The 15,963-nt window shown below is 43.5% G+C and overlaps 1 protein-coding gene across 4 annotated transcripts in view; it reads right to left on the bottom strand.

Annotated features, from left to right (window-relative positions):
• KMT2A (lysine methyltransferase 2A) overlaps window positions 1-15,963 on the bottom strand; it is a 49,966-nt gene that overhangs the window by 16,624 nt on the left and 17,379 nt on the right. For 3 of the 4 annotated variants that reach the window (XM_072884364.1, XM_072884365.1, XM_072884367.1), the window contains exons 4-24: window positions 15,190-15,367; window positions 14,563-14,797; window positions 13,190-13,254; window positions 12,003-12,374; window positions 11,309-11,382; window positions 10,565-10,693; window positions 9,589-9,702; window positions 8,260-8,406; window positions 7,905-8,000; window positions 6,981-7,101; window positions 6,058-6,171; window positions 5,523-5,707; window positions 4,767-4,940; window positions 3,830-3,940; window positions 3,508-3,581; window positions 2,804-2,997; window positions 2,256-2,362; window positions 1,975-2,112; window positions 588-746; window positions 189-306; window positions 28-106 (exon numbers count right to left, since the gene is read on the bottom strand). In XM_072884364.1, coding sequence (XP_072740465.1) covers window positions 28-106; window positions 189-306; window positions 588-746; window positions 1,975-2,112; window positions 2,256-2,362; window positions 2,804-2,997; window positions 3,508-3,581; window positions 3,830-3,940; window positions 4,767-4,940; window positions 5,523-5,707; window positions 6,058-6,171; window positions 6,981-7,101; window positions 7,905-8,000; window positions 8,260-8,406; window positions 9,589-9,702; window positions 10,565-10,693; window positions 11,309-11,382; window positions 12,003-12,374; window positions 13,190-13,254; window positions 14,563-14,797; window positions 15,190-15,367 — 2,984 coding nt within the window. The remainder of the gene's footprint in view (window positions 1-27; window positions 107-188; window positions 307-587; window positions 747-1,974; window positions 2,113-2,255; window positions 2,363-2,803; window positions 2,998-3,507; window positions 3,582-3,829; window positions 3,941-4,766; window positions 4,941-5,522; window positions 5,708-6,057; window positions 6,172-6,980; window positions 7,102-7,904; window positions 8,001-8,259; window positions 8,407-9,588; window positions 9,703-10,564; window positions 10,694-11,308; window positions 11,383-12,002; window positions 12,375-13,189; window positions 13,255-14,562; window positions 14,798-15,189; window positions 15,368-15,963) is intronic. The other variant, XM_072884366.1, reaches the window with a different exon arrangement.

Below are 15,963 nucleotides of genomic sequence, written 5' to 3'. Positions count from 1 at the left end.
TCTAATCATGAAACAGCTTATACTCACTGATAGCCGATGGGAAACAACTTATCTTCGCAGTCGGAGAGGTCATTCAGAATTCCTAAACAGTCTATCGTCATTGAACCTGAGCAGAAAGAGGAAGAGAAGTTCTGTGAACCAGATTCCAGCACCAAAGGTGGATCAAGTGTCCAGAGACTAGATCTTACCAATCATCATGTGGATGTTCTCTGGTTCCAAGCCACTAAGAAATTTTCTTCTCAAACTGATCCCTTCGAAGTCCACAAAAACTCTCCTAAGAACTTCAAACCCATTCTCAGGAACCACCTGGAACAAGAATCCACAAAACTACTTGTTAATTTTAAAGGAACCACCACGTGTACGCTATGCAGTCTGTCTAACTCGATCCCCAGTTTGGTCTTTTGAACTGCCACGTAGTACCACTCGCCAAACTTCCCCATGCCAGTTGTATTGCTGACTTCTTTTTAACAGCACTGTGGTCCGGCCCTCATTGGCAAGGAATACAGTCAATATTAACTTCTAAAAAACGCATAGTTACAGGCTAACCCCACCTGCAGACAAGGCAGGGTGTGAAAGAAGAATCTCACCTCTCCTTTGATCAAGTCACGATGCCTCTGGCAGTAAACTTTCTTATCGTCCAGAAAGACACAGTTCTTGGCTCGCGAGCACATAAAATGATAGTTACTTGTACAGGAAGTGAGGCAGCAGCCTACTGTGGCGCCCGACTTCTGGCAGAACTCGCATCTCTACAAAAGCAAAAAAAAGGTGAAAAAAAGAAAAAAGGTTAAAAATCAATCCCTTCTAAAACCACTAGTGTTGTCAGTTGTTTTTTTTGGCATAGACAGAAGTTTAGAGTAATGCCTGACCTCCCACTTCATTGCTGTAACATTTCACTACCGTGGACTTGCACGCACAAGAGAGACATGGAGGAGGAGGTGAGAGGAGGAAGGATCCCCCACACAGAACAAGTTTTGCACTTGCAGGCTGGTTCCTCCAGGCCTCAAACTTTCTTGCTTGTACTCCATATCCAAGTGTCACATTTGCAAGCTTCACCAATTAATACGTCAACTGCTTCTCCTGCACAGAGTATGCCCCACGTTGGGTGGCTTACTACTGGCTAAGAGCAGTCCCATTCCACTGCTTCCGCTGTTTTAATAAACATTTCAGACCAAATGATGCAATATTAAAAACAAAATTTGGACAAACTAATTTCTAGTCATGCTTTCAGTCTCATTTCATTCTTCTGGAAAGTAAGCAACAACCAGTTCACAACAGGAAGATTATATTGTTTTCGAAGACTGCTTAGGAGTTCAGAAAAACACACACCACCATCACGCTTTTTGCAGTATTTAACAGAGTAGGTATGTACAAGCTAGCTGTCAAGATCCTTCTTCTGTACTCAACCATGAAAATGTTCCTTGATCAACACCTTCAATTGGACAGTATTTGCTTTCAATTTTTATTTCTTTTATACATATATAAAATTTAACCTAGGTCAAAATACCAGGCACAGGCTTGCGCTCTCTCCTTTGAGTTCCTCTGCTGTCATCAGTTTGGACTGCAACAGAAGATCTGCTAAGTCCTTGTACTAGAGATAGGTGTTGGGCTTTGACACAGCATTTGGCTGGGCTTTAGATACTCCGTATTATTTTTAAAAACGGGTTATGACTACAGATATGGCATCAGCTGCGTAAGGTACAGCACTGGCAATTGAAGACCTTCTGAAAAAAACACGACTCCAATTCTCCCGTCAGAAGTTCCTTTTGGTCCCCACAATATTTCTGAACGGAGCAAGGATAAAATAAACTTTCAAATCTCTTCAGTCAGTTCTACTATATATAGCATTAAAAAAAACAAGGCAAGGAGAAGACAGGGCAGAAAAAACACACACAAGGAATCTTTTAGCCGGGTTCCTGTCCTGGTTCTGTGTAAATCAGCGTGAAGTTTAACAAAGTATTCTTTACTTATACCCACCAGCTGCTTTCCCCTGATCACAGCCATGTGCACGTTTTTCAGAGAACCATCGTCATCTTCAAATACTTCTGCTGACCATAAAGCACAGTTCACATGTGTCCATTCATTTTGGCCAATATAGAGAAGACGTCCAGCATCCTAAAGAATGGAAGGAAACATTCTTTTCAAATGTTCCACGAGACACAGAGATGCACAAAATGCATCCAGCCTATCCACAGTACCAAATCTACAGTACTGCTTAAATCAGTTCCTACCGAAATAGGCACGTGCCAGACACTCACATTCGCACTGTCGTCACCGTATTTCAGGCACAACGCACACTGCCTGTTGTCTTCTACATCTGGAGGTGGGTTAAGTTCAGGACTATCCTCTCTGCTTCTGTCAGAGCCTTAGAGTTAAAAGAGAGAAGAACACTGTTTATTCTTGAAAGCCAGGGAGGCAAAAATTCACCTGGAAAGATTGTCAGGAAGTGAACAGTGCAGAAGAGCCAAACAGCAGCCTAGAGTTTTCAATAGCCAGCTTGTAAAGCAAGGCAAAGCACACACCAGCCTCTACGCAGCCCTTGTTCTGGGGGAAGAGAGGCAGGTGCAAACGTATTTCTGGGCCCAAGCTCAGCTCAGAAACATCTCGCATACAGAATCACAGAATCGTATAGGTTGGAAAAGACCTTCAAGATCATACAACAGCCTCCAAATGATTTCAGGTCACAGAGGTCTCCAAAATTCTTCAGTCGCGTACAGAACTAATACCGCCCTCTCTTTACTACCAGGAGGTTTGGAATGAAGCACCCTGGGTTTGGGACCAATAGCGCTGCAATCTCTTTTCTTACTAGAGATAGGTGGTGTAGGAGGATGTAGAGGAGTTGGTGAATCTGGCTCTCCAGGCCCTTTGGGTTTTGGAGCTGGAATGATTTTCTTCATCAGAGGGGGTTGTTCAGTGCGGTTGTTCTCTTCACGCTCCTGCCACTGAGCATAATTATGGTCAAGCGAAGGGGGCAGCACTGCATTCGGCAACATACCACTGCTGAAATGCAACAAGGAGTCAGCTGTCAGACCTGACTACACCAGGGGACCTCATGCCCTGTCTACCAGCACTACTGACATTCAGTATACAGTAACAACTCATTTAGTTACTTACAGTCCACACATGCTCTCAACAAAGGCTATGACCCGTCACTTACGTTTTAAGGTTTGTGATGTGGCTGTCTGTTTCTTTTGAGGGTAACAGATGCAGAAGGAGGGCCACACCAAATGGTGCTGAGGAGGAGGAGGGGGAAGGAAGGACAGGACTGACAAGCCAACACACAATATACCTAGTTCTAAATAATGTTTTTGGTTACTCTGCTTTAGAACAAGGAAGCGTACACAAAACCTGGGAATGGGATTACTGTTTAACTGCTTAAGGAAAAAAAAAAAGGAAAAGAAAAATGGATAACAGAAAACCCAACCCCACAAACAGGCTCTCTTGATACTTTTTGCTTGGACAGCTGGCAAACCGCAGGGTGTCGCAGTAGGACGCAGAACAATTACTTACTTGCTTGTTACTTTATTTGGCTCCCAAAATCTGGACTTTTTTACACTGAACCATGGAAAAACACGCTCCATTTGCTGAAGGAAAACAACACTCCATTAGAAATGTTATACAACATAGCCCAAAATTCAAAGACATTCAGCTGAGGTCTACTGTAAACGCCCAACTCGTAAGATTCTGTTAACATCGACAACCCTGACAATGTATTATTTTACTCCTGAAAATACCCAAGCAATGGTAAGCGCGATGGACCCTTTGGATTCCAATAGCAGCAAGCAGTGGTATGATACCAAGCGGATTTCAAAATAACTGCAGTTCAGCTCACCCGAATAAAGAAGGACTTGACCATGCTGTTGGCTTTCTTAACTTCCGGCTGCCCTCCATCGGAATTAATGGCTGCTTGAATTATCTTCACGATATCATCACTAAAATCCAGCTACAAGAAAACCACAAAATTTCACATTAACAGGATTGTCTCTTGTATGGCTACACCACCCACTCATTTTTTAAGGCATCCAGTGAGCATCCAGATGACTAGAAGACTGAACCAGAGTGTCGCCTTAAAAGCGGAAAAAGAATTTGGCTGTAAAGAAACAAGCAGCCCTCCCTGTGCATTTGCAAACTGGCTGGCAGAACTGCTCCACCCGTAACTCTTCACTTCTTCCTTCTACCAGGAGTTGACTGCTGACCGATTTTACATCAGCTAAGCTAGCTACCTCACAAGGATTTGGCCAAAATCTGGCAACAGCACGTTTGCCTAGCACTTGGCAATATACAGTCTTCCTCAAGGTTAGAGGCTCTGTAGGGAAAAAAGAGGAAAAGGCCGCTCCCCACAAAGAAAACCGATGCGGTCAACGTTAGCATTTTGTACAAATGACCCTTAAAGAGATCATCCCTCTGCACATGAATTATTAGTTTCCAGGTAACTGACTACCACCAGTGTTATCTGGCTAGGCCGTCAGTTCGAATTTGCACGTGAAGGATGACCTATCCTGTTTCCATCAACATAAACGTCTGACTAAGAGCAAAAGGGATTTAACCAAGTATCGCTGCTGGTTAAAGAGAGCCATACAACAGTGTAAATGACATGTCTTTGGGCCAACATTAACATGAGCGCCAGGCAGAATTATTTTTGGCAGCACATTAACCTGTTTCCTCATTCCTAAAGAAAAGGCTTAACCGTGCTCAGTTATAAACACCACGGGTCATAAAGCAATTCATAGGATCTATTATCAGAGCGGAACACTAAAACTTTGACATACCACAGAGGTGTAACATCCTTGATCCATTTTTCTTTTCACTCCTTCCAGATCCAGAGGTTGCTGCTCCTCCTGTTTACTGACTTCTGTTAGGACAGGAGGATCGGGACCTTCAGGAGAGCTTCTGGATGGGATACTCTCTTCTGTCTCAGGATTTAAATCAGGCGGTTTTGCTGCCTGTTAACATCAGCAACCAGACAGAGGGACATTGGCTATTGAAGTGTGGCTGCTACTCATGACATACTCCCATGCACGTTTATCGTCCCAGAGATTCTCGCTAACATGAAAGAAAGGAGACTCAAGTTCTGAATACCTGTCCAAGACGTCGGGACAAAAATGAAAAGATCTTAACCAGCTTTCTGCTGCTGCCCTGTAAGGCACACAGCAGAGCAGAGTGATCGGCTGTAAGGATCAAACTCATTTTTCAGAAGTCTTATTGCCGAATATATATTTCAAGACTAAGATCCTGTTGTTCTGTCAAAAAAAGCACCTTCACCATCACAGAGCTAAATCCTCCCGTTCCTTGAAGAACTTTACCCTCGTTTTTCTTTTAGCCTCACAAGTCATATCATAGGTACCCGCTGCTTTGTTTCCACAGGAACGAACAAAAGAAAGAAAACAAAAATCCCCGTACGTGTCGTTCCAAGTACGGATAAAGACGCTTTCGCAGTATGATGCACAACACTACCAGCATTCAACTGAATGCCAGGCAACACCTCAAGCCAGAATACATTGATGAGACGCGAGGCTCCAGCTTACCTGTCGATACCGCAGCAAGTGGCTAGTAGTTCTAGAATTTAACAGGGCTGTTAAAACCTGCTTTAAGGAAACCTGCAGCTCCTTTTCCAGTGCCAGACGCCACTCTGCAGGATGCTGCTCCGTACAGTTAATGCAGGTGTATGCTACGCTCTCAGGCAAGTTAGAGAGTATCTCATACATTTCATCTGAAGACAAAAAAAATAAAATAACAGTCTGAACTACTTTACTGAAGGATGGACATATGGAAAAACCCCTGCTCCGCGCTTATTGTCTAACTGAAACACTTCTCACCTAACAAAAGCATCCTGGGCAATTACCTGAGTGATACTGCATTTGAGGCAAGCCCTATGCTTTCAAGATGTCATTGATACTAGCACTGGTTTACCTGTAGCCATTCTACAGGTATTTTTCAGGTAGGTCACAACAGGTGAGGGTGTTAACTTAACGCTCTAGTAGAAAGGTCCAAAACTGGATTGGTTTGGTCTACTCGCTGTCCTTCGTTCTTAAGTACTGAGGAGATAAGGATCTGCCTTACCAGAAAGGTTTTCACATTTGGAGTGGACCCAGCGGTCACATTTCCCGCATTGCATCATCTTGCTCTCATAGTCGTCATCATCATAGCATTTGTCACAGAGAGGACAAAAATTTCCTGCAAACAAGACGTGATTTTTATCAGAAGTTCAGCTGCCACACACACCTTAAAGGCTAGGTGGTTACTTCCTAGTGTGCTAAGAAAGCAGCTCTCTGAAAACCCCCAGCAGTGAGCTGCCAATACAGTTACATCTGCTTTTGCAATACTGCAAACAACGGCCACAAAAATAACCTGCTTGGAAGACCACTGACTGCTCTAGAATTCTGTTACTGGGTACCCATTTTTTGGGGGTGGCGAGACTAACAAAATGCTATATGCAATTAGCTTTACAGAGTAAAACGAAAGGACAAAGATGACATACAGGCAAGAAATCAGGTGGAATAGTCCAGATTTTCTATCCTGAGCTTCCCCCCCGCCAAGTGCCCCTCCTAGATTCAAAGGCGTCACGTATAGTAACTAACACAAGAAGGAACAACCACTTTACAATAGGAATTTTGTTGCTTTTAACTCAGGAGTCCTTTAAAATGTCTTTTTCTCAACTGCTACTTGAAACCCTGGGCCAACAGGTGTGTAATAATTGCTTTATATGGTATAGTGTTTAAATTCTGGAAGCCTTGACAAGAAACCTCTGACAAGAAAACAGTGGTGACTTTTGTTAGCCACTGTAAAATCTAAGAACCTGACTTTCCCACAGAAACTATTACATGTGCTTTCATGCTTGACCCTAACACCAGCTTTCACTCCTGTTTGTACCGTGACAAGCTCGCCTGCCCTCAGGCCCTCCGTTCACTCTACACTGACGCTGTCTAATTCAAAACCGAGCATCTGAAGAGGCTCCTGCTGTCAAGAACCACAACGTTATGTACCTTTAGCAAAGAGTTTGGCACAATCATGGCACAGCGAGAAGTCATGAGACCACTGCGCATCCCACCCTTTGCCTGGTGTTGTTGATCCACAGCTCTTGCAGCGAACACATTTGGTACATATCTGGAAAAGGAATGCGTTTGGCAAGAGTTATTTGCTTTTATCCAGTGGTTTCTGTGCTTTAGTCCTAATGATACGTTTCACAGTTTTTATTATTTAATGAGCGCAGAGAGCTTATACAACAGAACAAGGAGTTTCAAATACCAAAACTTGCACTAAAAAGAAAAGAGCTCCCTCCCTTTATGGCAAGATGGTGATAAGGCAACAAGAACAAAAAAGAAAATAAATCATAGTATAGTTTTCCTGTCCTTCATATTTGCACTGATGAAAAGATCACCCTTCCCTTCACATAAAACAGCACATGTAGCTGTGGTGTTTCTTCCGACCTAAAATACGAAGTCTTATTTTAAGTCTTCTAACTCTGAGGATATCGTAGTAAAAAACACCTAAAAACTATTAGTACCAAATACACTACAGGCAAAGCTTTCGCACTTCTTTAGAACACAAACTTGAAAGACACAAAAGAGTGCATTAATCCAAATTGTCTCGCAATACCAATATCAAGTGATAAGTTCGTTAACAAGGAAAATGCTTCCATTCTAAAGAGCTTCTTCCACATTCTGGGACTATCAGAAGAATTACTACAACTAAAAAAGGTGTAATCTCTTTAAAAATCCTGCTTGTTCAGAACCTTATCAACAACCCGTCTCATCATCTATTTCCAAATGTACCTTCCAACGCAACAGGCACCCTGCCTTAAAAAGCTAAGCGATTGCATCAGAGCAGGTAAGTCTGCAGAGCTCTGGCCCCTAGCGTGATCATCGGTCAACAAGCGGATTACCCGAGAAGAAATCAAAATCCCTCACCCAAACTTTCTTTTTCTTGGTGGGTTTTGTTGGGTAGTTTGGGCCCAGGCACTCGGGGTGATAGCTGTTTCGGCACTTGTTACACTCCAGCAACTGCTACAAGAATAAGGGGAAACAGTGTTGGAACAGAGACCCTTCAAAGGGATGCAAAATCCTGGACGTTTTCGGTTGATGTGGGATCGCCCATTCGGGGCAAGTGGAAGAAGTTGCAACGGAGCAACTCGAGAGGCATTCTCCCCAGCGCACGGCGGCGCTCGCGCAGGGACTCTGCGCTTCCCTGCTCCCCGGTGCACAAGAGGAGCTCTGGGAGCAGCGCGGGGGGTGCCCTCCGGGTCTCCCGGTGGTTTGGGGGTACCTTGGTGGCCTGGTGCTGTCTCCCACACACGTGGCAGAACTTGCAGCGACGGCAGCACCAGTTTTCCAGCTGGTCCTCCAGGGGCCGCTCGCTCTCCTCTAAGCAGAACTTGTGGAAAGGCTCACAACAGACCTGACAATACACAAACTGCAAGGGGGGAGAGGGAGGTTTTAGCAAGTCAGAAGCTGCTCCGAGTTCCCAAACAAGCCCCCTCGCGCTCCGAACTACGTTGAATTCTGCTTTGCAACTAACAGAACAAGGATACCTACTGGCATATTTTAGGAGGGAAACTGCGCGCGTACTTCAGATAACCCAAACACATGCTTGTCTACCCAGACTAGGCATCTAGCAGCAAAGGGGGGTCTGGTACCTGTTATCTAAGTGTTCTGAGTACTGGCAAAGGCCTAAAGGGCTCTTCAGGATCTCCCTCCCTCGCTGTAACACAAGCCAACCACACCAGAAGAAACACTTAGTGCAGAAGGAAGGGATACGCGGAGCCAAGAGAGACATTCCTCCCTCCATTCAGCTTAGGTGGCCCACGTGAAAGCTCCTCTAATTTCTACGTGTCCCCTACAAGGCTGGTCGTACTAGAAAAAGAATCGTCCTTACGGCACGAACACCGCATGCTCACAGGGGACAGAAGAATCGTTTGTCCCCTTGAGCAACCTGATTGAGAAGGGGATGGCTCCGTGCCCCACCGGACCTTCGCCGTCCTCAAGTGCACTGATGTCCACATACAGAACTTAACCCCCTTTTCCCCAAATATCATTCACTCATCATAACCCGGCCCATCACCTTCCCAGGACGGCTGGTCTGAAGATGTTGAGAAGGCACCTATCTATACGTGGAAACACATTTAACACATCTTAAGCCCAAATCCAGCTCTTTATACAGCACCAGAATCCTTCCAGTCACGTTTCAGTAACAGTTTGCAGCTCTCAGCAGAAACAGACATACCTGGGAAAGTCAATACTGCCTACAGCCCTTTACCATTATCGGCGGCCTTTCTTATTTCAAGTTAAAAAAAAGCAAAGCCCCTGCTTGACATCAGATGCGGGATTCCAAATTAAGAGGAGACACAGGTGCTCTCAAATACGCTATTCTTTATGCCTAATACAGTTCACCTGCAAAGCAAGCACCGCAGAAGCTTCCAAACTGATTTTAAACACCTTGCATTTTAGTACCTTGGGACAAAGTTTAGCAAAGACAGATTTACAGGTATTATTTTAACTTCTCTCGGACTAAGGTCACGATATTATTTATTTATTTATTTTTCTAACAACGCGTTGCTGTTAACTAAGTCATCGACAGCAGAACACAATGCTTTACCTCCACATGTCCACTGCTGGCACAGAGAAAACAGACCACCCTGGGAGTAATAGGTACCGAGGTGACGATGCCTAACCCACCCATCTCCCAAACATTCTCCACTTCACAGTCCTCCTGAAAGTACAAAAGGATACATCACCATGCAGAATAAGGCAATACAACATCAGTATAAAGTGCTCACATTGATTGCTGCTTTGTACGTTCTGTGCCTGTGATTAAGCGGTCTCAAACTGAAACCATTTCGACTTCTACCTTGGTCTACTTTACAGTGCATATTGGAATAGTCACATCTCGGCGCTGTTCTTGCCAAGAGAGCTCACTAACACGCTAGCCTTCCTTCTACGGAAAGCAAGCCTAAGGAACAAGACAAAGTTTTTCACGATTGCACAATTATTACTAAAAGTGAAATTTCAGAAGAATTGTACTTTATTAAAACTCCATATTTGTATAAAACACTTATGAGATCTCACTATAATCTCCAGTATCAACACTTATAGATGGACTGAAAAATTATTAGGAAAATATTAATTTTTATTATTTCAACACTGTTGTTCAAAAAAGTACATGATTTATCAGTTTAAAACCCCAGATATACCCAAAATGTTGTGAATTACAAGTTACTAACATTTTCCCCAAATCCTGATGGCTCAAGTTGTGGTAAGGTTTTATAGTTCCATCTTAATGGAATAATTCTTCATAAACCTCAAATTCTTGCTCATCCTCACACATTGACAGTTAAGGTTTTAAAGCTTTAAGTGTCTCTTCATCCAGTACGCTAATTCTAAGAAAAAAAAGGCATAACAAGCTTCTAAAAAAATCAACCGAGTGACTTGTCATGAAGGCTCCTATTTGCAGTTCTCTCTGAACAGTACCAGACACACAAACTTAGAAGCCACTGCCAGCACTCTTGAGGGACTCTAGTTCCAGTGTTTAGAGCCAGGTAACATTCAAATACTTAAAACATTTTGTCCTCTACCTTGAAATCCACTCGGATTCTGTGGACTCCATCTGTAGGTGGCTTTTGCTTGGAACTGCTTCCGTTAGTCAGAGTGCTGAGCAAATTCAGCGTGCTGCTTTCTGGCTTGCTTATAGGAGGGGGCTTTTCCTAGTCAAGTAAAGGAGCCTGCATTAATCCCAAACGTTAAAACTTAACCAGTAATTATATTAAACGCCGTAGATGATTCACAGACAAAACCCCCAAACCATCACAGAATTAACGAGCGTGTAAAAGTTGCAAGAAAGTAACTATTCTGCAAACCATTTCTTAGGAGCATTCCGCACACAATTACATTTCTAATTCAATTTGCTGCATTTTCCTCTAACATCGTGTTGTTCTCTCATCAGAGCGCTGGTTTTTATTTTGGTACAGTGGGGCAACTCTGGGTGTAATTAGTCCCTACGCACTTCTCTCTCAGATTTAAATAAGACAATTCTTTTTTTTTTCACCCCATAATGGAGTTGTTTCTGAGATGAAGGTAGTTCCATTTTTTACGGAAAAGCTAGCCTCCACCCCGCAGCGTACAAGTCTTAGAGAACGTGTTAACATCTAAACTGAATCTTAGGCATGCGCCAGGTACTTTGGTATCCACATACTGCCACCAGAAAAAGTAAAAAAAAAAAAATTCCGCAAAAGGCTTAAGTAATACAGTTCTACTTTCTAGACAGATAGAAGTTCCAGGTTCTTGAAATTTACTGACTGTGTACAAAAAACAGTATTCACCTTTTCTTTTGGTTTCTGTTTCACAGGGAAAGTTGGACGGGGAGCAATTTTTTTCTGTTTGCTTTGTTCTGTGCCTAGGAAGGGGGGAAAAATTATGAGTATTTCAAGTAACTAACAGCCACCTGTAGAGAAGAAAAGGGAAAAAAATCAGCTGGATAATGTGTGATGAATTTTAGTCTAGAATTTTTTCCACCCTCTTCTGTGACTGCACCTCACCACCTATGACTCGAGCAGTCTCCTCGAGGCATGACCAGGAGAGTGTGCTCTGCTACAGATTTGAAGTGTTCTGAGTGCAAAGCCACAGAAGTCCTGGAGCTGCCTTGTCGGTGACTGTTCATGCTGTTCTGTACTACGTGCAACAGCAGACTACGTTTTTGTGGTAAAAAGATCACATTCTCCTTGTTTCACATTCAGACTGTGAACAGTCAACAGACTTAGCAGTATTGAAACTATACTTCAAGACTGCCAAGACTACATGACTAAAAATCACAATAAGGATGGCCATCTTTCTCCCCGCCCCAACACACACTGTAGTTCAATAAAAAGGAAGCCAGTTCTAAGAAAAAATTCCGAAGTAATCTGCTGTAATTTCACCAGATCATAAAGCATTTACCAGCTTTAAGATCCAACAGCTTTTAGCAGTAGTGTTACTTAACATGACTCAAACAGACTGAGGATAAACAGTCCCATTTACCTATTTCTGGCTGGGGAGTCTGCTTTTTCTTAGGCTCAGAAGTGGTAGGTTTAGGTGCTTCTTTTTTCAAAGGTCCTGAGCTTGGTGGCTGAGAAGGAGGGAGCTGTACTGGCTGGGACGCCTGCTTGCCAGTCTTTCTGGTACCAGATGCAGGGACCTGTTTGGGCTCCGGCACTGGAACGGAGGAATTCCCATCCTCATGCTTTTCCTCAACGGGCTTACGGGCAGGTTCACTGCTCTTCTTTACAGCATTGTCTTCTCTCGATACGATAGCCTGAGGAGTTTGTTTCTGTCCAGAGTCCAACTGGTTCTTTCCAGAATGGCTTTCTTTCTTTTCGTTTGTCTTCGATTTCTTCTCTTTCTTTTTTGCGGCTAGGAAGAAGAAGCATCAATAAAGCAACACAGATAAAATGGTGTGACTTCAAATGATTTGCTGCTTTTTTTAAAATAAGGAAACAGACAGTTGGATGTCAGAATTCTGTCATTCTGTCGTACAAAAGAAAAAGCGGTGCTCAAAAAAATAAAGCATTTTGTTGGTAAAAGTAATGCACTTGGCTTACATTGCAATCTGTGTTCTAACACTTCGGGTTTCTATTCTGACAGCGCAGTAAGCAAAACCCTTCTGTAGTAAAACAGATTCAGAGCTTAACTGCGCAAAGGAGAAAGCAGACTTTGTACGGTGAAGTTCAGGGAGTTCAAGGCGGCTGCCTGACTACTGTCACACTAACACGCAGACCTCCAGAGGACCAGTACCAAGAACGTGGGGATTTAACCGAACGCATACGACGGCTCACTTAAGCCTTATGTCAGTGACAAGGAGGCTCCAAGAGACTCATCAGGCCCCGTGTCACTCAGGAGCAGGCAAACCTCTGAGAAATGCTTCACCCGAAGGGCAGAGGGTAGACTGACCAGCCATCACCAGCAGCTCCCTACGAAAGGAAGGAAGAACTACAAGTCCAGTGCTGAAAGAGACAGCCACTGTTATGGAGTACAGATGCTGCCTGTACTCGCATCTCTCCTGCGACTTTCACCTGACGTCACCAGAACAGGCAGGCTCCCTCTTAACATTTGGTTGCAGACTAACCTTTTATAAGCTCAGTGTAGCCACAGTGACAGCGCAAAGAGCAAAATTTGAGACATGAAGATGTCTCTCTTGTGCTACACTCGAGCCAAGTCTCTTAGCCTACCTTTAGCTTGCTTCTGGAGATATGCTTTTGAAGGCATCCACTGGAGATTCTGACATTTCCTCATTCTACAAAGAAAGAGCACGTTGTGAAATCAGAAGGAAAACACAGACATTAAGAGGGCAGTTTGTAAACATTCAACACAAAAAATGGAAAATACCCACTATCAATACACCCACTACCTTTTTCCAAGCAATCTCCCCCTCTCCATTCCCTCTTCAGAGATATCCAAAAGAAACTTCTTATTTTCCTTTGTATTTTCCTTTTGGTTTTCCACACTCTCAACACAATTTTGAGGTTAATAAAACCGCTTACGTAACAACACTGCTTCACTGGTAAATCCCCCGTCAACTCCATTTCTTAGATTTGAGAAGTATCAGAATACTTCCAAGAGCTCTGAGAAACCACACCAAACTCTCTCAACTGTAGGTTTTATGTAATCCAAGCTGAGGCCATTTCGGACAAAAAGAGTTACTCTCGGAGTGGAATCGGATTAGGTGGCCAAGCCTTTTTGTAAGCGTGCAACTTCACTTCCTATTTTTCCTATGTTTAGCCCATGGTGTGTTCTGTAAGTTGGGCTAGGCTTTGCTTCTGCCCCCATTCTTGTAGCAGGGCCCGTGGTTTTGAAACCTAGCCCGAGGCCTGGGCAAAGCTGCTAAGAGCGAGACTACTTCCAGATTGTAGTCTGCAGAGTGTTTTCACAGAGATGAGCACTACACAGCAATTCTCATAGTTACGCTTTATAGCTAGCTTTTGTACCACAACAATCTTTATTGGTGCCCCTTCAGTTGCTGCCTTTTCAGACAGATTATCTAGTCTGGTAAAATCAATTTAATGCAGCAATTTAAAAAAAGCAAAAGGTTCAGACTAAGTGATACGTATAAAAAAATGACAGGAAAAATCGAGGAAGAGTGGTATTTCTTAACGACATCCAGAGACATCTTTGTTACATGAAGTGTATACACACTAGATAAACGTCATCTCGAAAACACAAGCTCTTCATAAATGCAGTTTGGGAGAAAAAGAAGTAAATATTTATGTATACATTGCCTTCCTTGCAAAAACCCATACTGCCTAATGAAAGCCACTGGTCTCATACCAAACACTTTTCAGTGGTATGCCAGTTTCGTCAAACTGGGGAGAATAAACCAGAAGCAAACTTCAGAAAAGGAGCTCGTAACAAGCACACCTTGAATCAGGATCTTGACTTGTAAATTAAACTGCTTACAATCCCCTGCTGCGATCCAGCCTCAGCCCAGGCCAAATTCACTCCAAGCCTGTGCTACAGGGTACATCTGCTGTTCCCTGTCCCAGAGTGTGGGTATGCTTATCCCACTTGGCGTAGGGATTAGACAGTTTCTCAGACACATACTTACTTGCAGCATTGCTTCTTTATATTGCGCCCACCAAACTTGGGTTTGTCTAGACAGTTAGTACAGACACCACAGTCCTCTGGAACCTGACAGCCCGAACACTGCCCACAGCGCCTTGAGCGTCGGCCCTTCTTCACCGGAGGTTCTTGCTGTGCCTTGTTTCTGGTAACCGGCTTAATTGGCTTGATAGGTGGAGCAAGAGGTTCGGCCTCTTCTGAGCCAGCTATCGATGACTTATCTATCCAAAAAAATTTCTAATGTGAATTCACTGATGTCAAAGAATGTTTCAGGAGCGTCTAATTTGCTAATAGAATTTATTCCATTAAGCATACGTTCACCTGCAGAGCCACACAAGGGGAGCGTGTGAGCGTGTGTATGCACACATATATGTACGTGTGCATGTGAATATGTACACGCACCCCTGAGCAGACCAAAAGTTTAGGGCAGAACACGTTTATAACAATTACCCATGGTTAAAAGGATTAACCCTGTCTGAGTGGCATTGTAATGGGGAGCCCGAGCTGTTTAACATACTTTCCCTTGTTAATCACTTGAAGTCCTCATTTTAAGCAGTCAACAAAAGCTGACTTTGTATGAATCCACTGATGAAAACTAAAAATCTTAACTCACCATCATTCCCCATGGAAGACAGTATCTTCTCCCGTTCTTCCCACGGTAAGGCACTCAGAGTGGGCATGTCATCAGGAAACACTGCTCGCTTGCGGCCCAGCGCAACAGCTGCTCTCCTGCAAACATGTTTTATTCGTGGTCCTCGGACTGACGTTTCTGATGAATCGCTCTCTTGTCCCTAGATTTCAGAACATGAGAACAGACAGTATTCCTAAGGAAGGTACCAAAATGAGGCTGGGAAACATGTAACGGAAACTTCTAAACAACCTAAAAAGAGTTAAAGTACATCTTTGTAAGAATCGGGACAAAAATAAAGACTCTCAGCCTCCTAAGCCTCGGTTATCCAAGAGAGGATAAACTCAATAGAACAAGAGGTTTTACTCATTTGGAATTACAGGGTAAGTTTCTACCTGCTACTGGGAAGCAAACTCGCTCATGAAGCCCCGTTATCAAGGCACTGATATCATAAAAATCAGAGTTGACTGGAATTAGACTAACATTTGGTGCTCTACTGATCCAGCAGAAGCCAGAAGTAAATCAAGCTGTTTGATAGCTTTGTAGCTGCTGGCCTTTAAGATGAGGGGCTTGGGTTTACTGAGGTGCTAAAAGAAATATGGCATTTCAGTGCAACTTTCCATGTTTTCATCATAGGATTCTGAAGTATCTCCCACTAAAAGAACTTCCCCAAACAGGTAATTGTGAGGGCCTGGGCTTCTTCTATACCAGGCCAGACACAGAGAAGCATGCAAGCACTTCTTCATTTCAGAGACAAAA

The sequence above is a fragment of the Ciconia boyciana genome, chromosome 20, assembly GCF_034638445.1.
Source record: "Ciconia boyciana chromosome 20, ASM3463844v1, whole genome shotgun sequence".
NCBI lineage: Eukaryota > Metazoa > Chordata > Aves > Ciconiiformes > Ciconiidae > Ciconia > Ciconia boyciana.
This window is presented reverse-complemented; position numbering and strand designations above follow the sequence as displayed.